General features: G+C 37.2%; 3 protein-coding genes across 4 annotated transcripts; all 3 read left to right on the forward strand.

The window, feature by feature from the left end:
* The first annotated feature begins 6,995 nt into the window (after positions 1 to 6,995).
* Positions 6,996 to 20,940, forward strand: LOC106143271 (uncharacterized). Its single transcript, XM_013345318.2, has 3 exons — positions 6,996 to 7,223; positions 7,973 to 8,552; positions 20,739 to 20,940. Exons 1-3 carry the CDS (start codon positions 7,114 to 7,116, stop codon positions 20,865 to 20,867), a joined length of 819 nt encoding a protein of 272 aa, XP_013200772.1. The 5' UTR covers positions 6,996 to 7,113; the 3' UTR covers positions 20,868 to 20,940.
* LOC132903052 (uncharacterized) lies at positions 18,151 to 20,584 on the forward strand (the record flags this gene model as incomplete). Its single annotated transcript, XM_060950311.1, has 1 exon — positions 18,151 to 20,584. A coding segment is annotated over one exon (1,887 nt), but the record flags the coding sequence as incomplete, so codon positions are not given.
* A 1,387-nt stretch (positions 20,941 to 22,327) lies between the features above and the next one.
* Positions 22,328 to 27,267, forward strand: LOC106143261 (ribonuclease T2). Of its 2 annotated transcripts, none has more exons than XM_013345305.2 (4): positions 22,328 to 22,444; positions 24,384 to 24,613; positions 25,585 to 26,170; positions 27,062 to 27,266. In XM_013345305.2, the coding sequence occupies exons 2-4, from the start codon at positions 24,519 to 24,521 to the stop codon at positions 27,188 to 27,190; spliced, it is 810 nt and encodes a 269-aa protein (XP_013200759.1). In that variant the 5' UTR covers positions 22,328 to 22,444; positions 24,384 to 24,518; the 3' UTR covers positions 27,191 to 27,266. The 2 variants fall into 2 exon arrangements, with proteins under 2 accessions (XP_013200759.1, XP_013200760.1); XM_013345306.2 differs by having other exon boundaries at positions 22,334 to 22,444; positions 24,479 to 24,613; positions 27,062 to 27,267.
* Positions 27,268 to 27,661: the final 394 nt, after the last annotated feature.

The raw sequence follows: 27,661 nt of genomic DNA on the forward strand, positions 1-27,661 counted from the left end.
ATACCATCACGTTTATACTTATCCCTTGCGGGGTAGACAGAGCCAATAGTTTTAAAAAGACTGAAAGGTCACGTTCAGCTGAATGGTTTCGTAATGTTATTGAGATTGAAATAGTGACAGGTTGCTAGCCCATCGCCTAAAAGAGGAATCCCAAGTTTATAAGCCTTTCTCTTAGTCACCGTTTACGACATCCATCGGGAAGAGATAGATCAGATCCTATTCTTATTTCTATTGTTGCCACACGACATCATTAGCATTAAACCCACTTATTGTATCTTTGAGATTGACAAGAATTGCTGATTTAACAGAATTGGTATCTACAGCTCTCAAGAAATGCTCAGACTACTGACGGCGGATTTCATCTCTGATTTTTATTAACTTTTCCCGTTTCTCAGGTGAGTCGAAGGATCGCCGCTATTACAGACTCAATATTACGATTTAATATTGATTCTGTTCCTAGATATATTGGTTTGTGCCGTGTGGTTCCCGGCACCAATACAAAAAAGAATAGCTCCATCTATTCCCAATGGATGTCGTAAAAGGCGACTAAGGGACAGGCTTACAAACTTGGGTTTATTTTTTTTAGGCGATGGGCTAGCAACCTGTCACTATTTGAATCTCAATTCTATCATTAAGCCAAATAGCTGAACGTGGCCATTCAGTCTTTTCAAGACTGTTGGCTCTGTCTACCCCGCAAGGGATATAGACGTGACCATAAGTATGTATGTATATATTAGTTTCTAGAGTGTCGGTGGTCGAAACGGTAAGGTGCCTGGTCAAATTGTGGTCAGAAGGCGTGCACTTTATCGTGGTCACTTTACCAAGGTCACTCCCCGACGGGGGATGGATTGCCCCGTATATATTTATTTATTAAAAAAAATAAAATGGCGGCCAGTAATTTACTGGTCGCCCATTACAGCAAGATTCCCGGCACAGAAGCGCCGGCCAGCCAGAGGGCATCGTGGTGAAATGCCTGCGATGCCATGATGCCCTCAAAATGGCAAGAAGGGCGAATTTCTTCTCATGGGTCTACTGGAAGAGATTTCTTCTGAAATAAGTAGCACCTTTGTACTCGAATTATTGTAATAAATGCTCCTGTATGTAATTTTGTGTACATAAATAAATAAGGGCGCATGGAGGGGTTTTAGTGGGTAGGCTGGTACATTAGGTGCCAGGAGTCCCACACTCTCCAGGGTGAAGACCCGGGGGTTGTCCGTAAAAAGGATTTTACCTTCGATAACAAACACGTGCCGTGTGGTTCCCGGCACGAATACAAAAAAGAATAGGACCACTCCATCTCTTCCCCATGGATGTCGTAAAAGGCGACTAAGGGATAGGCTTACAAACTTGGGATTCTTCTTTAGGCGATGGGCTAGCAACCTGTCACTATTTGAATCTCAATTCTATCATTAAACCAAATAGCTGAACGTGGCCATTCAGTCTTTTCAAGATTGTTGGCTCTGTCTACCCCGCAAGGGATATAGACGTGACTATATGTATGTATGTATGTATGTATAACAAACAAAAAGGTTCCTGGTTCAAACGCGTGTTACGCAGAAAGGCACAGGTTCAAATCCCAGCTCGGCCGTGAACCAATGACTATTTTCGAAGTTATGTACATTAGTTTGAAAACTAATCGATGCTCTTACGGTGTGGGAAAACATCGTGAGGAAACCTGCACATTCAAGCAACTGGATGTGTAACCCGTTTGCAAGGGAAAGTAACCCGTATTTGGATCATATGGATGCAAATACGGTTTACTTTCCCTCCGCAGGTCAGACGGGAGTCGCTTCGTGTAAACACCTGTATATACTACTCTGTCAAGAAAGTAGCGGGAAAAGATCAATAATACACAAACTGTTTGTTATTCATCCAAATTTATTTTATCACCTTCAAAATATGCTCCTTTAGAAACGATACACTTACGCCAACAAATAATCCAATCATCAAAACATTTTTTAAACGCTGTTTCCGGAATTGAGGTCAGTTCTCGCCGCGAATTCTCTTTTATGTCTTCTACCGATTGAAAACGGGTGCCACGAAGTGGTAATTTGAGTTTAGGAAAAAGAAAAAAGTCGGCTGGAGCCATATCTGGTGAATATGGTGGTTGCTCGATGGTATTTGTTGAGTGTTTGGTTAAAAATTCGTTCACAATGATGGCCTTGTGCGAAGGTGCATTATCATGGTGCAAAATCCAAGAATTTTCTTTCCACAAATCTGGCCTTTTTCGTCGGATTTGCTCTCTTAAACGCCGCATAACACTCAAATAATATTCCTTATTTACCGTTTGACCTTCCGGCAAGAATTCCGAGTGCACAACACCGCGATAGTCAAAGAAAACAGTCAACATGACTTTGACTTTTGAACGACTTTGGCGTGGTTTTTTCGGTTTCGGTTCAGTTGGAAGGCGCCACTCCGAAGCTTGTTGACTAGTTTGCATGTCAAACTCGTAAACCCACGTCTCGTCACCAGTAACAATGCGTTTCATGAATGTTGGGTCGGAATTGACTCGTTCTAGCATGTCCTCAGCGACTCTCATGCGATTGAGTTTTTGAAAAAAATTCAGGTCTTTTGGGACTAGCCGAGCGGCAACATGTTTCATACCCAAATTATTAGTTAAAATGGTACGGATCGACTCGTGAGATACAGAAAGTTCGGTGGCTATCTCTCTCAAAGTTGAATGAGGATTTTCAGTCACTATTTCCTTCACTTTTGCGATGTTAACTTCAGTTGCAGACGTTGATGGCCTACCAGAGCGAGGCAAATCTTCCATCACATCTCGACCGCTTTTGAACGCTTTGTACCACTCATAAGCACGAGTTTTTGATAAAGTCGATTCACCGTAAGCCTTCTGTAACATTTTCAGTGACTCCGAATACGATATTCCATTGGCAATGCAAAATTTAAGACAAACTCTTTGTTCGATGTTTTTATCCATTATGAAATTAGCAATACACACTAGATATGATATAACTAAAAATAGCACTGTATTTAATGTAAACAACAGATGCAACTCAAACTCCGCGCCAAAATGGAAAACAGTTGTGCCAATCTAACAACAACAAAAAAAACAAAAATTTGAATTTGGAACCATAAATAAATAATCCATTCCCGATACTTTTCTGACTGAATGTATTAATAAGACCCTGGAGAAGGATATAGGGTACCCGTCATCCCGTTAAAAACTATAGTTGCTTTGATATTTGCGAAAAACCTGTATTCCTTGTAAGTGGCGCTAAATTTATCGCTTTTTGCAACTAAGTGGTAACTCTTGTGGTGGTAACTCTCAAAGTTGAATAAGGATTTTCAGTCACTATTTCCTTCATTTTTGCGATGTTAACTTCAGTTGCAGACGTTGATGGCCTACCAGAGCGAGGCAAATCTTCCATCACATCTCGACCGCTTTTGAACGCTTTGTACCACTCATAAGCACGAGTTTTTGATAAAGTCGATTCACCGTAAGCCTTCTGTAACATTTTCAGTGACTCCGAATACGATATTCCATTGGCAATGCAAAATTTAAGACAAACTCTTTGTTCGATGTTTTTATCCATTATGAAATTAGCAATACACACTAGATATGATATAACTAAAAATAGCACTGTATTTAATGTAAACAACAGATGCAACTCAAACTCCGCGCCAAAATGGAAAACAGTTGTGCCAATCTAACAACAACAAAAAAAACAAAAATTTGAATTTGGAACCATAAATAAATAATCCATTCCCGATACTTTTCTGACTGAATGTATTAATAAGACCCTGGAGAAGGATATAGGGTACCCGTCATCCCGTTAAAAACTATAGTTGCTTTGATATTTGCGAAAAACCTGTATTCCTTGTAAGTGGCGCTAAATTTATCGCTTTTTGCAACTAAGTGGCGTTTTGTAGGTGATGCTTATTTCTTCGTATTTTTGTCGGTGGCGCTAAATCTACGCGGGCGAACCTGCGGGCAAAAGCTAGTTACAACATACATATATTTAAAGTTTCAACGTGCAAATATCAATTTGCATAATATACTTATGTAAGTACCGGAAATTCCTCGCCTCAGTGATAATAAAATTAGTTTAAGAATTATATTGTCTTTGCTTCATATTATGTATATTCGCGTGTACGGAAAATATTAACATTATGTAAATTAATTAAGTTGTATGTTTAAGATTTCATGCTTGTTTTGTACATACATACCTATGGTGACGTCTATATCCCTTGCGGGGTAGACAGAGCCAACTGCCTTGAAAAGACTGAATGGCCACGTTCAGCTATTTGGCTTAATGATAGAATTGAGATTTAAATAGTGACAGGTTGCTAACCCATCGCCTAAAAAAGAATCCCAAGTTTGTAAGCCTATACCTTAGTCGCCTTTTACGACATACATGGGAAATAGATGGAGCGGTCCTATGCTTTTTTATATTGGTGCCGGGAACCACACGGCACCCGGGAACCACATGGCACTTGTAACGGCTTGTTTTGTAGCTAGGATAAACAGTGTGGGACAGTTATTTCTTTTCTCGCATAGATTGTAAAAGTTAAAACAAGTAGGCATAAAGACTAGAATAGAACAGATTTGTGGCGGCATCTCAAAAGTCACACGTCATCTGTCAATTATAGTGTGACGACGCGCTCAACCAATAGCAGCGAAGAACGTCACACGACATCAGCCAATCACTGCGCGTATGATGAATCGCGAATACATAGTTCAGTCCGACTCAAAGTATACCTAACCTAATATCATAGCCTTAACGGGTTTCTGGTAATTTTCCTTAACCAGCGACCTGTCCCGGCTTAGAAAAGGTAGCATTTATAAATAAAACCTTCCACAGACAACCGTCTTTTTAACATTTCAAACATGTACACAATTCGTCCACAACTTACCGAGATTAGCGCAAACATACAGTCAGAGAAGTCAGAGTTGACGGCCTCTGTGGCGCAGCGGTAGTACGCTTGTCTGTGACACCAGAGGTCCTGGGTTCGAATCCCGGCCAGGGCATGATGAGAAAAGAACTTTTTCTGATTGGCATGGGTCTTGGATGTTTATCTATATAAGTATTTATTATTTATTATAAAAATATAGTATCGTCGTAAAAAAAGAAAAAAAAAAAAAAAAAAAAATTGCAGTGATAGTGACTATTTGTCATTTAGAGAATTCTATATCCTTTTTGGATCAGACATTTTGTTATCTATTGTGTACGTATTAGTTGTTAGACTACATTTAAAACACGTTTCTCTTGGATTACATACATACATATAGTCACGTCTGCATCCTTTGCGGAGTGGAAAGAACCAACAGTCTTGAAAAGACTGAAAGCCACGTTCGTCTGTATAACTTTATGATGGAATTGAGAGCCGAATAGTGACATGTTGCTACGTTTATTAGCCTAAGACGCCTTTTACGATGTCGTGAAAGACATGGAGTGGTTATTATTCTAAAGGGCTGAAAACCGCACGGCTTCCTGTGGTGGTAATTATTTCTAGCAATAACATGAATCTTAACATTTCCACAGTAATTTACGTCTCAATCTAGACTTAAGATTTAACACCCGGAAAATGTTCCTTGCAATCTAGCTGGAAACTGGGTGAAATGCATTCCGAATAGCTACGTAGAAGACTCTTGAAACGCCTTCAAATGAGAAATTTTAATGAATTCTGGCCATCTTTGGCGGGAGATAAATTGACTAGATGTGATTTAAAAATTGTTTAAGAGTTTGCGACAAAACGGAACGTACCGTTTCGTTCTATTATAAGATATCATTTACATAAATTTATCTAATGATACTCCATAATAAGACCACTCAAGACTAAAAAATACGTTTTTTGTATGTTGACAGTTCCGTGTAGATTCCGGCACCAATAAAAAAAATGAATAGGACCGCTCCGTCTCATTCCCATGGATGTCGTAAAAGGCAACTAAGGGATAGTAAGCCTATCCCTTAGTAAACTTGGGATTCCTCTTTTAGGCGATGGACTAGCAACCTGCCACTATCAATTCTATCATTAAGCTTAAAAGCTGAACGTGGCCTGTCAGTCTTTCAAGACTGCTTGCTCTATCTACCCCGATATAGTCATAATATGTTTGTTGTATAGGAATTACTTATTACTTAATTTTTATTTATTTTTTTTAATTGAAAGTTTATTTATTTAAAACTTTATTGCACAAAAAACAATATACAAAAGGCGGACTTAATGCCGTTTGGCATTCTCTACCAGTCTACCAGCTGACCAAACAGAAAAAAACTTTAAATTGGAGGTGCGATAAAGTGCACATGCTAACTGAAAAATACATACATTAGGTAGAAAACAAAAGTTAAATACAACTTTATATTCGGTGAAATTTTATTATTGTTTTTACCTTTAAGGTATGGAAATGAAAAGGCCGATCTTAGGTCAAATCAGTCTTCTGCGGCTGACGGCCTCTGTGTGCGCAGCGGTAGTACGCTTGTCTGTGACACCGGAGATCCCGAGTTCGAATCCCGGTCAGGGCATGATGAGAAAAGATCTTTTTCTTATTGGCCTGGGTCTTGGATGTTTATCTATATAAGTATTTATTATAAAATATAGTATCGTTGAGTGAGTATCTCGTAACACAAGTCTCGAACTTACATCGAGGCTTACTCAATCTGTGTAATTTGTTCCGTATACATATACACATACATACGAGTACATATACAATTCTGCCGTAGCAAAGCACGCGGGACGTCGTTTTCATCGCGAGAAAAACTATCGCTGTCCCGTTTTACGTCACAATAAAAAGCGAAACACCGATAGTTTCTTTCGTGATAAATATAGCGTCGTGTGCCATACGACAGGGGCTTGTCTCTTCCAGTTACTCTATGGCCGTTATAGTCTCTGGAGGAGCAGGTAATTAACTAAGACAATTTTAATGAAAATTATCACTGGCGATTGTTTGTGTTGACTATGTACAGAACAGTTGGGTATTATGATTAGATAAGGCATATATATATACTTTCGAGATTTATTCCTTCACCATCATTATATTTAAGAACTAGATTTTTTAGTGCAGTGTGATTTTGTGTTGCAATAAATTTATAACAACTACATGTTATAGTTTTAATAAGTTAGTTTGCTGCACTGCTGTGATTTTTTGAAATAACAATGTTACCATTGCTTACCTTGTTGCCTTTTACGTTTTTACTGTTACTTATTGCGCCTTCTTTGGTATTATTTAGTAATAATAGTTCTACTAATCACAATACTAAAATATCGTAAGTTATTTTTAACGTTATTTACGAATGTTGCTGCCGTTAACTTTAATTTTTATCATGATTTGTTTTAACCAAATAGTCAAATATACCCATTTAGAATAAGATATCCAAGTTTGAAATTTTAACAGTAATAAATTTGAAATTTTAGCCACATGTCTATACCTCTTCCGGGGTGGAGGGAGCCTATAGTCTTTCTTTTCATTCTTTTCATTTTCATTCTTCGGGAAGAATGATATTTTCGGTTAAACTAATATTGTGTACACTCTCTTATATTCATACATACATACATATGGTCACGTCTATATCACTTGCGGGGTAGACAGAGCCAACAGTCTTGAAAAGACTGAATGGCCACGTTCAGCTGTTTGGCTTAATGATAGAATTGAGATTCAAATAACGACAGGTTGTTTGCCCATCGCCTAAAAAAAGAATCACAAGTTTGTAAGCATATCCCTTAGTCGCCTGTTTCGACATCCATGGGAAAGAGATGGAGTGGTTCTATTCTTTTTTCATTGGTGCCGGGAACCACACGGCACTCTCTTACTCTACTACTCTTAAATTCAGTCTTACTAATACGGATGTGTAAATTTGTTTTTGGGAAAATATAAGCTCGTTATGAATAACAAATAATTTTGTCAATTTCTGTTTAATTACGACATTGAAAGGCCGTCGCTATTAAAGTAGCTTAGTCGCTAAAAAAAATTGCCCCGGATATTTTCACATAATAAATATAAAAAGTTCTATTGCAGATTCAACAGCAAAATGATAAAAGAAATTCCAAGTAATGACACGTGCGTGGACAACCTCTCACCAGCTGAAGATTGCTTCCAACATTTCAAATTAGCAATTATATGGTCACCAGGCTACGCTTACAAGCAAAAAGTCGAGAATAATGCACAAATAAAAAAAATAAACACAAAACCAGAATGGATAATTCATGGTTTTTGGCCATCTATGAATAATAGAACTGATGTGCCCGAAAAATGTGGTACAACTGATAACAAATTTGACGCTAACGGTCTGAAAACAAACGGACTGATGGACGAACTTGAGGAATGTTGGTATTCAATTTTAGAAAATAAAACTAATATACAATCTTGGGAGGATGAGTTTGAAAATCATGGTAGTTGTGCGACTAGAGCCGATCCCATCAGAGATGATGTAGATTACTTCAGAAAAACTATTGAATTGTTCTACAATGTTAATCTAGGTGGTAAACTCACTAGTGGTGAATTCAAACCGGGTGATGTAAGAAAGTTGAAGGATGTAAAGAATATTATTAACAAACAGATTGGCGCTGAAGTTGAAGTTAACACATTTAAATATAAAGTAAGTAGATACGTACATATATATCATCACGTTTATATCCCTTACGGGGTAGAAAAAGCCAACAGTCTTGAAAAGACTGAAATGCCACGTTCAGCTGTTTGGCTTAATGATAGAATTGAGATTCAAATAGTGACAGGTTGGTAACCCATCGCCTTAAAGAAGAATCCCAAGTTTATAAGGCAAAGTAAGTTGTTGACTTTTATCATTAACTAGCGGACCCAACAGACTTCGTTCTGTCAAAAAGATTTGTAATATGACAGTTTTTTGTTCCTATCTATTAGACCTACATTGCTTAGACAATAGTGAACTTTATACATAAGCAATAAAGCTCAAATTGACTGTACGTATTAGTTAGAAAACGTTTGTATGGGATAAAGAAAAGGACTGTTTTTAAGGTTTTTCATGCAATTATTTGGTATTTTTTCGCCGTAAAAACCATCCTTGAGCTTCGACGAATATAAAAAAAAAGAATTGGCCAAATTGGTCCAGGCGTTCTTGAGTTATGCGCTTACCAACACATTTAGCGATTCGTTTTTATATTATAGACTAGCTTTCCCCCGCGACTCCGTCCGCGCGGATGTCGGTCTTCGCGTAGATGGTTTATTTCTCCATTTTATTTTCAGTCCGGTCAATTTAGACCAAAAAATAGGAATGAAGCTACATCAATTCCCATCAAGCTGAAAATGAGTATAATTGTTTAAAACACAATCAAAAGCATTATTTCAAAATTCCCCATGATTCCGGTTTAAGGAAAAAAATTACCCAAGGTCAAAGGTAAGAAAATGGGATTTTCACGATTTTCTTCAAAACGGTAAGTTTTATAGGAAAATTACCTCAGACATAGATTGTAGATCATAAAGATATCTATAAAAAGGAATCAATATTTTTTTTTCAATAAAGCTACCGTTTCTGAGGTATTACGATGCAAAAAGCACGTCTCGTATATACTCTATGTAGCAGTAATATAAGTAAAAATATTGTTCTGTCGGTAATTTTAACTTGAATTCAAAATATAAAATATACATAAGTATAATGAAACCCAGTCCCTTCATTTATACTGTAGTGAAACCTTGAGACAACATCTGTCTCTCTGTTTAATTGTGTACGTGGCTAGAGTCGTATAGCTGCTTTATCTCAGAATGCTCAACACATGAAATACCGTAAGTCTTTAATAATAGTTGTCCTTGCGGGGATACCGTTGTCGGCTATGGACACCACGGCCTCTCATGCCCTAGGAGTGCCGGCCGTTTAGGGCGCCATGCCGCCCTAAATGATATAATCCTCCGTGCTCTTGCCACCATCCATGTTCCAGCCGTTCTAGAACCAAACGGTCTGGCTCGGGATGATGCCAAGAGACCGGATGGTATGACTTTGGTACCCTGGAGATTGGGGCGGCCTTTGGTGTGGGATGCTACTTGTGTCGACACACTTGCGCCGTCTCATCTTCAGGTTACTAAATCTAAGGCCGTTCTGCTTCAAATGAGGCAAAAAACCTCAAAAGGCGCAAATATGTAGTTATCGGGATCAAAGTTTACATCAGATGGCAAGTGTGATAGTGATATTGAAAGGAGAGTGAACGCGGGGAACATGGTGAATGGAGCTTTGCATGCCTTTATGAGCAGTCAGAAACTATCCAAAAAGGCTCGACTGGCTGTGCACAGGGGCGTGTTGGTCCCGACATTAATGTATGGGAGTGAAAGTTGGGTATGGCAAAAGAAGCACGAAAGCAGAATAAATGCAGTGGAAATGAGAGCGTTATGGAGTATGTTGGGTGTGAAATTGAGTGACCGGATAAGGAACAGTGAAAAGGGAATGTTGTGATGTGAAAGAAGATGTAGTTACAGGAATAGAAAAGGGTATGTTGAGATGGTTCGGTCATGTGGAGAGGATGAATGAAAACAGGTTGACTAAGCAGATATACATGGAGAGTGTGGAGGGAAAGGTCGGGGTGGGAAGACCTAGACGAACATATCTTGATCAAATTAAGGACGTCCTGGTAAAGGGTCAGGTCAAAAGTACCCGAAACCGCCGAGCTTGCATGAAGAGAGTTATGAATGTAGATGAAGCAAAGGAAGTATGCAGGGATCGTGGCAAGTGGAAAGAGGTAGTCTCTGCCTACCCCTCCGGGAAAGAGGCGTGATTTTATGTATGTATGTAGTTATCGGTAATATCTATACTTTTGAACCTTTTGGGGTAGAAACTCTGGGACCGGGAGCCTATCTGCCCATCAGCTTTTCCGACAATTGTCGAAAAGGCTAATTGAGGTATCTCTTGACCGGAGGGCTGGAAATTATCTGGCTCAGAGAATCAGCATTGCCATTCGAATTGGCAATGCTGCCAGCCTTCTGGGCACATTCCCGCATGTTGATGCTATGCAAGGACTGTACAATTTATAAATTAAATTTTAGTTTGTAGTCATCTTTTTTCTTTCTTTTTAAAAGTAGTTTTAGTTTTAATTTGATTATTGCATTGAATTTGATAATTGTAATCTCTATTATTGTCCTAAGATGATTTTCTTCACTTAGGGTTATTCTATTTTTTGAAATAATAAATGCGAAAGTTAGTCTTGAGTGCCACTGCGTAGTGAAAACACGTGTTTATTCTAACCTATTTCAGACTTTTTCAAGTTTAATAATAAAAATGTTAAAAAAAACGCGCTAATAGTACACTACCTTAGAGGTGGCAAGGAAACGGATGCATATTATGACGCTTGCAACTTTTTGCATCGTTATATCACAGAAACGGTAGCTTTGTTGAAAAAAATTATTGATACCTTTTTTATACATAACTTTATGATCTACAATTTATGTCTGAGGTAATTTTCCGATTTGAAAAACTTACCGTTTTAAAGAAAATTGCGATACTATATATTTTTTACCTTTGACCGTGAGTAATTTTTTTTCCTTAAACCGGAATCATGGGGAATTTTGAAATAATGCTTTTGATTGTGTTTTAAATAATTATACTCATTTTCAGCTGGATAGGAATTAATGTAGCTATGTAGTATTTTTTTCATAGTAATTAGTAGCGGCCCGCTTGTGCAGCAAACGGTTCAAGCCAAAGCCGACTTTAGGCGCTACAGGTTACGGCGCTAAATCCACTGCGGGTAACGCAACGTGTGTTCGCGGTTCTACAGAACAACGTCTATGGATAAACTGAAAAATTAAGATTTTTTTTTCTTCTTATTTTTTCGGGATAAAAAGTATCCTATTTTACGCCCAGGATAATAAGGTATAATTATACCAAGTTTCATCAAAATCGAACCGTTAGTTTTCACGTGATGCCTGAACATACAGACAGACAGACAAAAATTTTTTTAATCACATTTTTGTGTTTGGTATCGATCCAGTAACACCCCCTGCTATTTATTTTTTCAATATTTTCAATGTACAGAATTGACCTTTCTACAGATTTATTATATGTATAGATTAAAACTGTGGATAACGTGAACGATTACATGTATGTATGTAATCGTTCACCATGAACGTTGCTTGAATGTGCAGGTTTCCTCACGATGTTTCCCTCACCGTAAAAGCATCGGTTAGTTTTCAAACTAATGCGTACATATCGTCGAAAATAGTCATTGGTACTGTTACGATAGCATTTACCCCTAAATGTTATAAAATAATATCGCTGACGCATATTCACTGCATCAGCGACCTAGTTATTACTACACATTTGTTTTAGCATGATTTGATTGAGTCAGTCCGTTCTCGACATTCTTTCCATATACAATTTCATAATTTAATTTCTATTCTTTGTATTTTGTTCTCAAAATAAACAGTTTAATTATAAATTTCTTTTTTTAAAAAGAGACATTTTTCGGACCCCGTAACAGTGGTGTCAGAAGTGGGATTGCTAGCGTGGAGCTCCCGGGAAATCCTGTTCAAAGGTTATAATCTTGTCTCTATCGACTCTTTCGGCTCTATCGATATATGCTCCGCTAGCAATCCATCGCGGGTGTTCCAAAATATTTGCTACGCATCTTTCGGACTCCGTGGCATAATTGGCGTGGCGTAATTAAAATACTGAAGAACGAAGACTACACGGTCTTATCGTCTCCAGTTTGGACAGTCCTGTATCCTGTTGCGACAGTAAGCCTTACTTAACTAAGTGAGCCTGCCAATAGACACACTATTCGTCAAGCGAGCTACCTTCAGCGCGTTCCCGAAGAGTGGTGATACGTGATCCTCATCGTCGTGACCTCAACAAGTTCCTGATGAAATCGTGTGTCCTGATAGCGGCATTGTGAGTAAAATTATTTTTTTTTTGTTATTGCCAATAATATTTTTTTTTTCTTTTTTTTTCCTGTGTTTTTGTTTTCCTTTTTATTTAACAATGTCTACTAAGTCTGAAGGAAACTCTGGCTGCATTTCCGAATTCCCGATCCAAGTATTATGTAACTTTATTAATTCTTATAAAGGCGAACGTGAAACACTCACTGCCTTTCTGACTAACTGTCAAAATGCGTTACAGTTAGCCAGTAACCCTCAGAAGGATTTGCTTTTAAAATATATAATTTCTAAGTTAGAAGGCAAAGCTCAGATCGCTTGCTCTAACAAAATATTTGAAAATTTTGATGAATTACAAGGCTTTCTAAGACAAAATTTTGGCGAACGTAAACATTACAATCATTTACTCTTAGAGCTACAGTCTTGTAAACAACAACCTAATGAGACTGTTGCCCAATATGCGTTGCGTATCGAAAGTTGCCTCACGAGCTTGCAGTCAGAGATACACAACTCTGAAAGTTTGAAAAAAGAGATAGCTGGTCGCATTGCTATGACCGAAGACCTTGCTATGTACACTTTCACTTTAGGGCTTCAACCTGCCCTTAGTAACATTGTCAGGTGTCGTAATCCTAAAAATCTAAATTTAGCAATTAACCTAGCTATTGAAGAGGAAAAAATTTTGAACTTAAATAAATCATTTTCCAGTCATAGTAATATCCGTAATAAAACATGTAGATATTGCAACAAATCAGGTCACTCGGAATCGGAATGTTATACCAAAGCGAAACGTGATGCGCCTCGCGCTCAAGTTTCTCAAATTCCGGCACACGCTACAAATAATAACTTTCCGTCTACATCGAAATTTAATTCCACACCTATTGTGTGTAGATATTGTAAACACTTTGGCCACGATATTTCTCAATGTCGTAAAAGACAGTATAATAACTCTAGACAAAATAATTTTCGTCCAAATACTACATATCAGCAAAATTTCATTGATAACCGAGTAGAAATATCGGAGCCACAGTGCCATGAAGAAGTTGAAAATAACGATAATTTAAACTAAATCCTCGGTTTGCGTATTCATGCCGGCGTAAATCGGAAAAAGTAGGCATGTATCATACAAAATTAAATACTACTTCAAACTCAAAATCCGCTGTATCTAATCTATCGTTATCTTCTACTTCGGCAATTAAGCCCATTGGTAACGATCATCATAAAAGGTCGTCGCTGTTTTCTATTTCACACAGATGTGCCATTGGCAGTGACAATAACTCTTCGAAATCCTCTGAATCTAATACTAATTCCATCTCTAAGCCCACTGTATCTAATTCTATGTCCAAATCCTCTGTATCCACTGAATCTAACATTAATTATATGTCTAAGTCCCCTGTATCTACTAAATCTAATATAAATTATATTTCTAAACCTATTACAAGCTTTCCTATTTCCAAACAAAATGATCTTAATACTAACCCTCTCTCTACGACCCCTGAAAATTTATTTGACGAATTTTTAAATATCCCAGAAGACTGTCCAATGGTCTACGATATATCCCAGATCAACAAAACATTTCTCCCTTATATAGAAGTCTATACGTCTCATTCCGATAAACCTCTTAATCTTCTCGTAGACTCAGGTAGTTCAATATGCATGGTTAAAGAAACTAGTTTATCCAACCTTTCTAACATCGAACCTAGTGTAGTTAAGTTTAAAGGCATCAATGATATAAGTTCTCATTCCGAGACGAAAGGAAAAATTATGTTATCTCTGAAATTAAATGCTAATGTATCTTTCCCATTTTATTTCCATGTAGTTAACAATGTAAATCTTACTTATGATGGCATAATCGGCTCAAACTTCTTGTCATCTAACGGAGCAACCATATCATATAAGGAATCTAAATTATATTTCTCCTCCGAACCCGAATTGTATTTTAAACTCAAGACCACTGAACCTATTTACGTTATTCCTCCACGAACCGAAATGCTGGTCGAATGTTTTGTCACTAACCCTGAGTTAGAACAAGGTTTAATCCTTACTTCATTAATTAAAGAATATCCTAATTTATATTTCTCTAAATGTCTTACTAAGGTAAAACCAAATGGTAAAGTCACACTATCCGTTCTAAATACATCAGAAAATAAAGTAATACTTAGACCCGTTAAATTTACCTTAGAACCCGTTTCTTATAATACTTAGACCCGTTAAATTTACCTTAGAACCCGTTTCTTATATATTAGAGTGTCCTAAACAAGGAGTTGCAAAAGATATAGAGTTCGTAAACCACACAACTGAAATTCTTTCTGGTTTAGAACGAGAAAAATTAGTTCAGTCCGCGCTTCGTTGCGAACACATGAACGAAGAGGAAGAAAAATCTTTACGTAATCTTTGTTCCGAATTCCATGATATTTTTTATCTCGAAGGAGATCATTTGTCTTTTGCAAAAACAATTCAACACGAAATCCGTACCACCACCGAAAGTCCCATCCATGTAAAAAGTTACCGTTTCCCTGAATGCCATAAAGAGGAAGTAAGCCGTCAGATTAAGAACATGTTAGATCAGGATATAATCTCACCCTCTGTTTCCCCGTGGTCTGCCCCTATTTGGGTAGTACCAAAAAAACAAGACGCCTCAGGAAAACCGAAGTGGCGCATTGTTATTGATTACCGTAAACTCAATGAAATTACTATAGGAGATGCTTACCCCATTCCAAATATAACCGACATCCTAGACCAGTTGGGTCATAGTAAATACTTCACAACCCTCGACTTAGCTTCTTCCTTTCATCAGGTCAGGATGCATAAATCTGATGCTGAGAACACTGCTTTTAGTGTTCCGGGCGTTTCCGGTCAACCAGGACATTACCAATTTAACAGAATGCCCTTTGGGCTTCGTAACGCCCCTTCTACCTTTCAGAGGTTAATGAACGTCATACTTTCAGGATTACAAGGAATTCACTGTTTCACTTATATGGATGATATTGTAATTTTTAGCCATGACCTTGAATCTCACATCCAAAAATTAAAGCTCGTTTTCTCTAAATTACGAGAACACAACTTAAAACTTCAACCCGATAAGAGTGAATTTCTCAGAAAAGAAGTTCAATACCTAGGCCATATCATTTCTGATAAAGGAGTGAAACCCGATCCAAAGAAAGTTGAATGCGTTCAAAAATTTCCAATTCCCAAAAGTCCCCGTGATATTAAGTCTTTCCTAGGCCTAGTCGGTTATTATCGTAGATTCATCGAAAATTTCTCACATATCACTAAGCCCTTAACAAACCTTCTAAAAAAGGATGTTAAGTTCATCTGGCTATCCAAACAACAAAATGCATTCGATATTCTTAAAAACAAAATAACTACTGCACCGATTCTTCAATATCCAGACTTTACTAAGCCCTTCATACTTACCACTGATGCCTCTAATTACGCTGTTTCAGCCATCTTATCGCAAGGAGAAATTAATAAAGATCTCCCTATCGCTTTTGCTTCCCGAACTCTTAATAAAGCTGAAGGAAATTATTCGACAACTGAAAAAGAATGCCTTGCCATATTGTTTGGTACTAAAGTCTTCCGCCCATACCTCTACGGTCACAAATTCCAAATAGTAACAGACCACAGACCCTTGCAGTGGCTGTTTAATTGCAAAGATCCAAGTTCTAAGCTTGTCCGTTGGCGCCTTAAACTAGAGGAATATGATTACGAAATCATATACAAAAAAGGCAAGATGAACTGTAACGCCGACTCTCTTTCCCGCAACCCTGTCCTTGCTGTTGATCCCGAAATTCCCTCCGTATCACCTGAAACTTATGAAAAATACTTACAAATTAGTCAACAATCCAACACTATTTACGATACAATAATAGAAGAACATAACGAATCCTTACTCAAAACCAAATGTAAAATGATAACTTACCCCTCTGCCATTGATTTAGACGATTCCATTCCATACTGCTCTGAAATCATAGAACTATCTAAAAATGATGATGTAACCGACATACGCGACGTAGCACGCGAATTATACACTTTTTACAGTACCAAAAACGACAAACATGTGTATACCCATTTATTTTTACGAGTACATCATTATGATGAAATATCATATAAAAACATATTTAATATGCTCAGAGACTACAGAGATATGATAACCACCTGGTACTCTGAAGAAAAAGAATTTGCAATCTCAGATTTTAATGACCCATTTAATAAAATTTCCTTTCTTAAAATTTATAATATGCTATCTTTCCTATTCCATAACACAGGTGTCAAAATACACGTATATCACAATAACATATCTTTTCCCACACCTGTCGAAGTACCAAAAATACTCAAGGACCATCATGATTCTCCCTCCGCCGGACACCCCGGCATAACACGTATGTATGACCAACTTAAAACAATATACTGGTGGAAAAACATGCGCCAAGACATAGAAAACTATGTGAAAGCCTGCAAGTCATGTCAAATAAACAAACCATTGCGACAAACTAACAAGGCCCCTATGATTATTACCTCTACCGCTAATAAACCTTTAGAAAAAATATTTCTTGACGTAGTAGGACCACTACCTGAAACTACTTTCGACAAATACAAATTTATCTTAACATTCCAAGATGACTTAACCAAATATTCCCAGGCTTATCCCATGTTGACTTGCTCTGCCCAAGAAACCGCTCAACGGTTAGTTCATTTTATTTCTCACCTTGGCATTCCTAGAATTATTGTCACTGACCAAGGAACAAATTTCTGTTCCGATGTACTAAAACAATTAGAACGTCTTTTTGGCATAAAACATATATTCGCAGCCGCACACCATCCCCAAACTTGCGGGGCACTTGAACGAAGCCATTCGACCTTAAAAGAATACCTTAGATCGTATATTGAAGAAAATTCCCATACCTGGGACTTATACTTAAATACTGCAATGTTAGCTTATAACTCGAATGTCCATTCCACAACGGGCTACCCTCCACTTGAACTCTTATTGGGTTTTAAACCGTATATACCTCAATCCATAGATCGGCTCGAAAACAGTACATACACTGACTATATTCGAGCATTAAACCACAGGCTCTATTACAGCCGTCAAAAGGCTATAACAAATATTCAAAATTCAAAAGAAAGGTCGAAACGATATTACGATTCCCACTCTAAACCAATAACATATAGTGCGGGTGATATGGTTTACATAAGATGTCACCATAAACAAAATAAAGCTCTCTCACCCGTGTGGAAAGGCCCTTATAAAATAATAAAAATAAACGGTAATCACACCGTCACTGTAGTTATAAATAGAAGACACGTTCGTTATCATTATGATGAAATAAAACCCGCCTCCTAGTGTATGTCTCATTGTCCACAGATTTGCCACGACAGTGAACGGGAGCACGTATATAACGCAGATAACCAGCAGTCCAGGAATTTATTTCGATCAATCTCTAGATGTTAAGTTTATCCACGATAGTTGGAATGTTGTAACGTACATCGACTTGTCTCATATTCAACCTCATTTAGATAACGTGGAATACCTATTTGAAAGAATTTCTAAATATTGTGTCTCTTCTCAGTCATCATCGAAAATCCAATCAGACTGTACTAACTCTCTTAATTCTCTAGAGTCCCAACATGCTAACAACGTAAAAAAGTTTTCTTCAATATCTTATTTAGTACAAGTGCAACAAACAAAACGTTCTAAACGCGGATTAGTTGATTTAGGAGGCTCGATATTAAAAACTTTCTTCGGAACATTAGATGCTAGTGACGCAATTATATACACCGACGCAATAAATCAAGTACAGTCGAGCGAAAAACAGTTAGCACATCTTATGCAAGATAATATCCACGTCATAAAATCAACAGTATCTACATTCAATAGTACAATGTCAAAAATAAAAGAAAACGAGAGTCGACTAAACCATAACTTAAACATCATAGAAAAAGCCTTTGAAACTCTCACAAATTCAAACGATAAATTAGAAATGAAGTCTCAATTATCTCTGCTACTCCATTCGCTAGAAGGTATAATAATGTCTCTATCTTTCGATATCGATGACCTGAATAACGCAATATTATTTAGTAAAATGAATATTTTGCACCCGACTGTACTCAGTCCACAGCGACTTTATGAAGAACTTGAGCTATATAAAAACAATATACCTAAACATTCCGAGTTGCCAGTATCTTTTACTCTGCAAAACGTTCATGAGCTAATTAATGTATCTGATATCATATGTTATCTCCATGATAATAAGTTAATTATTGTAGTAAAAGTTCCTCTCGTTTTGCCTCAAACATATAATTTATTTCATTCTATCCCTTTACCTACCCCCTATAACAGCCAGACTCCTGATACTTATGTTCTAATTGCACCTAATAAACCATATTTGGCAATAACTGTAGATAGATTATTTTACTCACAATTTGATGATGTTAAAGAGTGTAAAGTGATACAAAACCAGTGTTACGTATGTGCGTTAAAAAACGTTTACTCGTCTATAGCCAACCCAGTGTGTGAGACAGTACTGTTAACCGACGTAGTTCAAAAGTTACCCAAATCGTGCCAAACAAAACTCTTACACGGCTCTATAGACTTCTTCCAGAAGATAACTAACGACAGGTGGATCTTCGTGCAATCAGAACCGGGTAAAGGACATATAACGTGTGAAAAGCCTTATTCTAACGTAGACGAAATCTTGTTCGGAACTGGTATTTTACATCTACCCAAAACATGTCAAGCTTTTTATAAAACTTTATCTTTTAGTGCTACTGATACATTAACCTCTAACATATCTATTTCTATATCTAGTTATAATATTGTCAATGACGACTGTTGCGTCTCTAATAAGATAAACACTTCTATTTCTAAGCTACCGTTTGTAAAACTTAATGAAGTAAATAACCTTGATTCTCTGCTACAAGCTAGTTTACATCTAAATGAATTTGAGAAAGAACTGAATAAAGTCCAACAACCCACTCATTTAGAAAAGTATAGCACTCATTATATCTCACTGATTTATGTAATTACAACTATAATATTGTTATACCTATTATATAAAAGTAGAAAATACATATGTTCTCAAAGCTCGGGTTGTTGCATTAATATTTATAACCAATGTCATAATAAGAAAACCAAGAGAAGTGTTAAGTCAATAAAAGATATTTCACCTAGACCTGAGTATACCTCAGACTCATCAGATAAAGAATCTGTGAGATCTTTACCAATACCTACAAAAAGGAATATCTTAGATTAAGTAAATAAAAAAAAAATACTTACTGATAACACTTCAATTATAGTTACTACTGATTTATTATATTACTTACTTAATAACTTTTATCGAATTTCTTATGCAAATTCTAATCTTAGACTTCATTAAGAGTGTATTAAAACTCATCCTATACTTTATCCTATATATATATATAAAAAAAAAAAGCTTATATAAAGTTATAAACCTTATTATTAAATTAATTGTAATGTAATATTAAATACTTAGAATAAATATACTTAAGTAGACTTAAGTCTGTATTTTGAAAGAATGTCATGAGCCTCTAATTGTAATCTCTCATCCCTTCAGGTGATGTTCGATCTTAACGGGGGGGGTGTTACGATAGCATTTACCCCTAAATGTTATAAAATAATATCGCTGACGCATATTCACTGCATCAGCGACCTAGTTATTACTACACATTTGTTTTAGCATGATTTGATTGAGTCAGTCCGTTCTCGACATTCTTTCCATATACAATTTCATAATTTAATTTCTATTCTTTGTATTTTGTTCTCAAAATAAACAGTTTAATTATAAATTTCTTTTTTTAAAAAGAGACATTTTTCGGACCCCGTAACAGTACCTATAGCCGGGGTGGTATTCGAACCTGTGCCCTTTTTGCGCCAAGCATTTTAACCGGCCACCTTACCGACTCGAGCTACTAACAAAATCATTTTTTGTTCCAGAATCGATTGATTTTGACGGAGGTGTATGTTTGTTACAATTTGGCATTGGATATGATAAATTGCCCTAATACGAATTCACCACAGGATGATTTGGAGAATTACGTCATTTATTCAGCAGATTTTCAATAGTGTGATCATTGTTTTAATAATTTTGTATCGACGTTATCCGAATCCCAAGTACTAAATATTATAATTGCAAAAGTATGTTTGTTTCATTGTTACCTCATCACGCTTTACTTCACTACAACACTTCAAAACATAACATATAATCACGTCTATATCCCATGCGGGGTAAACAGAGCCAATAGTCATCAAAAGACTGAAAGGCCACGTTCAGCTGTTAGGCTTAATGACAGAATTGAGATTCAAATAGTGACAGGTTGCTAACCCATCGCCTAAAAAAGAATCCCAAGTATATAAGCATATCCCTTAGTCGCCTTTTACGACATCCATGGAAAAGAGATGGAGTGGTCCTATTTTTTTTTTGTATCGGTGCCGGGAACCACACGGCACCCGGTAAATTCGAAGCGACTACAAATGAAATCAAATGACAAACTTTACTTGAACAAATTAAATGACGACATGGCACTGAACCAGTTTCCTTCGCAGAGTTTAATCGCCACATGGATCACTGCACTATCGGGGAAAGAATTAGTATTAACTTAGTTCGAATGACCGTAAATTCTAGAGGACCAGGTAATTAATAGAGAATTTTACATACATACATATAATCACCGTGTGGTTCCCGGCACCAATACAAAAAAGAATAGGACCACTTCATCTCTTTCCCATGGATGTCGTAAAAGGCGACTAAGGGATAGGCTTACAAACTTGGGACTCTTTTTTAGGCGATGGGCTAGCAACCTATCACTATTTGAATCTCAATTCTATCATTAAGCCAAATAGCTGAACGTGGCCATTTAGTCTTTTTAAGACTGTTGGCTCTGTCTAGCCCACAAGGGATATACCTAGACGTGACCATGTGTATGTGTGTATGTGTGTACATATAATCACGTCTTTATCCCTTGCGGGGTAGACAGAGCCAACAGTCTTAAAAAGACTTGAAGGCCACGTTCAGCTGTTTGGCTTTAAGACAGAATTGAGATTCAAATAGTGACAGCTAGCCGGTCGTCTAAAAGAAGAATTCCAAGTTTATAAGCCGATCCCTTAGTCGCCTTTTACAATATCCATGGGAAAGAGATTGAGTGGTCCTATTCGTTTTTCTATTGGTGCCGGGAACCACACGGCACAATTTTAATGAAAATTATCAGTGGCTGGCAGTGCCACTCCAACCATGGGAAAGATCCCATGGATGCCGTAAAAGGTAACAAAGGGCTTATAAACTTGGGATTCCTCTTGTAGGCGATGAGCAAGCAACCTGTCAATATTTGAATCTCAATTCCATCATGAGCTAAACGTGGCCTTTCAGTCCTTTCGTGACAATTGTCTCTGTCTACCCCACAAGGGATATAGACGTATGTATTATCACTGACGATTGTTTGTGTTTGGCTATGCTCAGAGCGGTTAGACATCACGATTAGATAAGAAAATTGTATATATATATTTTTTTTCATCATAAGTAGGACTTACTTGGTTTTCAGTGCAGTGTTGTTATGTGGTGCATTCAATGTGGAAAGTTTAAATTATTTATTTTATCTTTTAATTAAAAATTTATACTTAGATAAATCAAAGTGGCTATACATCGGGTATTTCTTTAATAATTTTAAAATTAATAAATAAATATAAATACCTATCTATATACGGGATAAATTACACAGATTGAGTTAGTCTCGAAGTAAGTTCGAGACTTGTGTTACGAGATACTAACTCAACGCTACTATATTTTATAATAAATACTTATAATATATATATAAACAACCAAGACCCAGGCCAATCAGAAAAAGTTATTTTCTCATCATGCCCTGGCCGGGATTTGAACCTGGGACCTCAGATGTCACCGACAAGCGTACTACCGCTGCGCCATAGAGGCCGTCAATCATGTTATATTGAATTATATTATATATGACAAAATATTTATAATAATATGTGCATTATTATTATAAATATTTTGTCATTGACGTTTCAAATTTTGCAAGTATTTTCCTGACTGTCCAGGAAAACCTCACTTCTTATTGATAAATCCCTTTACATAAGACTATACTAGCATTAGTAATCCTATTTTCCAAATTCTGATTGTAGTCATTAGTATAAATTGAACAACTAAAGGATATAGTTATAATTCGAATCCGGCTCGCGGGCCCGACAGCAAAAGATCCAAAGTAGATACGCGCTACGTTATTTCTTTTATAATACCTACTTAATTGGAAAAAGTGATTAAGTGATATATTTGGTAAAAAAAACTGTGCTTCTAACTTATGCATAAATATAGTGTCAAACCATGGGCAGAAAGGCCCAGGTTCAAATCCAAGCTCGGCCATGAACCAATGACTATTTTTAAAGTTATGTAGGTACATTAGTTTGAATTAACCTATGCTCTTACATCGTGAGGAAACCTGCACATTCAGGCAACTGGATGTGTAACCACGGATCCAATTCGAGTCAGGTTTACATGCAAAGATTGCGGAGGCCAAAAAGGAGTCGCTTCGTGTAAAAACCTGACTCACCTAATCAAGGATCCATGGTCAAAGGCATACCCTACGCTCCTCTCCAGAGTGGTGAGGATGCTACCGGGACTAAAGCCAGGAGGAAGCAGATAGTGTCAAACCATCAAATTTAGCCGAGTATAATTCTAAACAGTTTCAAATGTATCACCCAGAAGATTGAAAACGAAATTGATTGTGGTCGAGAGAATATATATTTATATATCAGAACTGCAAATGAGAACCACTTGGCAGGTTAATAAATCTCAGCTCATTTCAAGCATTCTGGTGCTGATGATGATCTACCACCGCTGAAGTGGCGTTTGGAGAGAATAGTGAAAACTCATCCAAACAAAACAAAATGGCGCGTATAAGGATCGAAGCGGGCGACATCCAGGGAAGCTTCATTCACATATACCCATAATTCCCAGGAGAAGCGAAAATTTCGAACTTGTTCATTTATCTTATAAATTCGAATCGGGTGATTCCAAGGCCGGTCAACACAACTATTAGCGCCATCTCTCTAGCGGCAGAGACTACAGACCAGCGCGTGCGCAGCGCAAGGGGACGGAAGATGGCGAATAGCATTGTCAAATTTTCAATAGTTTTACTATCGATAGTTGACCTCGAAAATCAACTACCCTATCGATGGTATCGAGGGAGGGGTAGGAGGAGAAAGGGAACGAAGAGGGAGTGGAGAAGGAAGGAAAGGGGGAGAGGAAGGGGTAGGAGGGGTAGGACAAGTGGAGGGGAAAGATGCGTAGAAAGGGGAGGAAGGGTAAATCCAGTTCACTATCGACAGCCTGTTCGATAAACAGATATTCGATATCGATAGTATCGATACTATTGGTAGTGCTTTTGGTATTGAGCTATTCAATACATAGTTTATTTATTTTTCGTTATAGTATATAGGTATAGTATATTCGGCAACTGCTCTATTGACACTTTTGCTTTTACTCAACTATCGACAGCCTATCGATAGACTATCGATAGTGGACTGTCAATCGGCAACACTAATGGCGACATCACTCTGTTTTCTGAACAGGCGACACTGCGCCATGAATTATTTTTCGATTTTGTAATTATTGAACTTGTGTACTTATATAAAAACGAAAAATATATCAATAACATTAATTGAAGAGTGACTGAACCTCACCCAGAGACATAAACATCATCAACAATGTATTTACCAGTGACATCTTGGGTGCTCCTTATATCGTCTTTAACGTTTTGTGACACAGCTACGATTGATTCATCGTTAAAAAATAAAAAAGTGTAAGTGTTTTTTTAGTAATTTTATTATATATGTAATTTATCGTTTGGGATATTATCTGTTATAAGTTTGTTGTGCCGTGTGGTGTCCGGCATGTAGAATAGAACCACTCCACATATGTTTTTAATGGATATCGTAAAAGGCGACTAAGATTCCTCTGGTAGACGATGGACTAGCAACCTGTCATTATTTGAATCTCAATTTCATCATTTAGACATACAGTTGAAAGTAGCCTTTCAGTCTTCTCAAGACTGCTGACCCTGTCTCTCCCGCAAGGAATATAGACGAGAACGTAGCCTTTTAGTCTTCTCAAGGCTGCTGGCTCTGTCTATCCCGAAAATAGTCCCGAAAGTAGGCAAATAATGGTAGTAACTAGTTGTGCGTATCAGTTGGTCCACGAGGAAAACGTTGGTACTAAAGTTTTGAAATCGAACTTAAACTATTACAACATCGTATTCCACGTTGCACAATTATTTTTGACACTTATCTTTTAACACAAAATTAAAAAAATTTAAACTTCAAAATTTTTATTCATTACTAGCTGTGCCCGCGACTTTGTCCGCGTGGAATAGTCATTTTGGGCATCATTCAAGCCCTCAAGGATAAATAATTTTCCCCGTTTTTTTCACATATACCATTATTTCTTTGCTCCTTATAGTTGCAGCGTTTAATAGCCTCGATAAATGGTTTATTCAACGCAAAAAGAATTTTTCAGTACGAACCAGTAGTTCCTGAGATTAGCGCGTTTAAACAAACAAACACTCTAGCTTTATAATATTAGCATAGACGGTATCACGTATAATGCAGATGTAAATTTTGGTTTAGTAAAAAAATTATAAATTACTTATCATAGCTCTTTACGTACATAATAAGAATTTTGACTGTCTCTCTCAGCAATTTGAAATTTCAATTGAAATTTCAATAAAATTAAAGCTCAGAAATTTGAACTCGGTAATTTTTTTTACAATTGCAGATCTTTATTCATTCGCCGATACTCAGAAAGACATCATAGCCTTGGAGACAATTGTGTGGACAACAATTCACCAGCCGAAGACTGCTTCCAACATTTTAAATTAGCAATTTTTTGGTCACCCGGCTACGCTTTCAAAGAACAGGTGAAGAATAATGCACAAATCAATAAAAACAAACCACCAGAGTGGATAATTCATGGTTTGTGGCCATCTATGAATGGCAGAAATTTTGTGCCTAAAAGATGTGACACAACTAACTACACATTTAACGCACAGAGGCTAAAAACAAACGGTCTGATGAACAAACTTGAGAGAAGTTGGTATTCAATTTTAAAAAGAAGCACAAACATACAATTTTGGAAGCATGAGTTTGAAAACCATGGTAGTTGTGCGACCAGAGCCGATCCCATCAGAGATGATGTAGATTACTTCAGAAAAGCTATAGAATTGTACTATAATGTTAATCGAGGTGGTAAACTCACTGGTGGTGAATTCAAACCGGGTGATGTAAGAAAGTTAAAGGATGTAAAGAATATCATTAACAGAAAAATAGGTGCTGAAGTTAAAGTTAACACATTTAAACATGAAGTAAGTAGATGTTGACTTTTCTTGTTAATCAAGGCTGTGAGGAGCGTTCATGGTGAACGATTACATACATACATACAAACATACATAAAATCACGCCTCTTTCCCGGTGGTGTAGGCAGAGACTACATCTTTCCACTTGCCACAATCTCTGCATGCTTCCTTCGCTTCATCCACATTCAAAACTCTCTTCATGCAAGCTCGGTGGTTTCGGGTACTTTTGACCTGACCCTTTACCAGGACGTCCTTAATTTGATCAAGATACGGTCGTCTAGATCTTCCCACTCCGACCTTTCCCTCCAACGTCTCCTTGTATATCTCTCCTTATCACGCTGTTCCTTATCCGGTCACTCAATTTCACACGCATCATACTCCTTAACGCTCTTATTTTCACTGCATTTATTCTGCTTTCGTGCTTCTTTTGCCATACCCAACTTTCACTCCCATACATTAATGTCGGGACCAACACGCCCCTATGCACAGCCAGTCGAGCTTTTTTGGATAATTGCTGACTGCTCAGAAAGGCATGCAAAGCTCCATGGGATTCGACCTTTGCCTTTTTGCGTCACACGCATTTTAACCTTACCAATTCGACCACCGACGCTTTCTCAAGGACTTCCTTAATAATGACTTACAAAATCTTTTTATGAATAGGACCACTCCATCTCATTCCCATGGATGTCGCAAAAGGCGACTTAGGGATAGGCTTATAAACTTGGGATTCTTCTTTAAGGCGATGGGCTAGCAACCTATCACTATTTGAATCTCAATTCTATCATTAGCCAAACAGCTGAACGTGGCCTATCAGTATTTTCAAGACTGTTGGCTCTTTCTACCCCGTAAGGGATATAACGTAATCATAATGTATGTATGTAAATCTTTTTCTGTTTTCAGAATCAATTGTTTTTGACGGAGGTGTACATTTGTTACAACTTGACATTGAATTTGATAAATTGTCCATATACAAGTTCACAACAGAATGATTTAGAAAAATACGTCATTTATTTAGCAGATTTTAAATAGTGCGATTCAGACGTTATTGTTGTAATAATTTTGTATCAACGTTATCCCAATTCTAACTGCTTAATATAAAAAGTTATTGCAAAAGTAAGTTTGTTTAATTGTTACCGCATCACTTGTTACTACTAAACTAATGTTCTTAAAATTTTGCGTGACGTGATGAGTTTGTTTGTTTGAACGCGCTGATCTCAGGAACTACTGGTACTGGTTAAAAAAATTGTGTTGAATAGAACATTTATCGAGGAAGGCCTTTATAACTTCACGCTGCAACTATCAGGAGCGCAGAAATAATGAAAAATGTGAAAAAAAAAACGGGGAAAATATTCATCCTTGAGGACTTCAATGATGCCCAAAATAACTATTCCACGCGGACGAAGTCGCGGGCACAGCTAGTGTTTAATACGAGTCTTGACGAGGCTCTTTTCATTTCGGTAAAATCCTGTATTTTTTTGGAGGTGGCGCTAAATTCGCGCG

This window comes from Amyelois transitella, chromosome 21 (assembly GCF_032362555.1).
Source record: "Amyelois transitella isolate CPQ chromosome 21, ilAmyTran1.1, whole genome shotgun sequence".
NCBI classification, from domain to species: domain Eukaryota; kingdom Metazoa; phylum Arthropoda; class Insecta; order Lepidoptera; family Pyralidae; genus Amyelois; species Amyelois transitella.

What these genes read in the sequence shown, in the direction of transcription:
- LOC106143271 (XM_013345318.2), top strand. Translation starts at nt 7,114, where the DNA reads ATGTTACCATTGCTTACCTTGTTGCCTTTTACGTTTTTACTGTTACTT. An exon ending in AATCACAATACTAAAATATC is followed by an intron (nt 7,224 to 7,972) that starts GTAAGTTATTTT and finishes GTTCTATTGCAG; the next exon opens with ATTCAACAGCAAAATGATAA. An exon ending in TTAACACATTTAAATATAAA is followed by an intron (nt 8,553 to 20,738) that starts GTAAGTAGATAC and finishes TTTTTGTTCCAG; the next exon opens with AATCGATTGATTTTGACGGA.
- LOC106143261 (XM_013345305.2), top strand. Translation starts at nt 24,519, where the DNA reads ATGTATTTACCAGTGACATCTTGGGTGCTCCTTATATCGTCTTTAACG. An exon ending in TCGTTAAAAAATAAAAAAGT is followed by an intron (nt 24,614 to 25,584) that starts GTAAGTGTTTTT and finishes TTACAATTGCAG; the next exon opens with ATCTTTATTCATTCGCCGAT. An exon ending in TTAACACATTTAAACATGAA is followed by an intron (nt 26,171 to 27,061) that starts GTAAGTAGATGT and finishes TTCTGTTTTCAG; the next exon opens with AATCAATTGTTTTTGACGGA.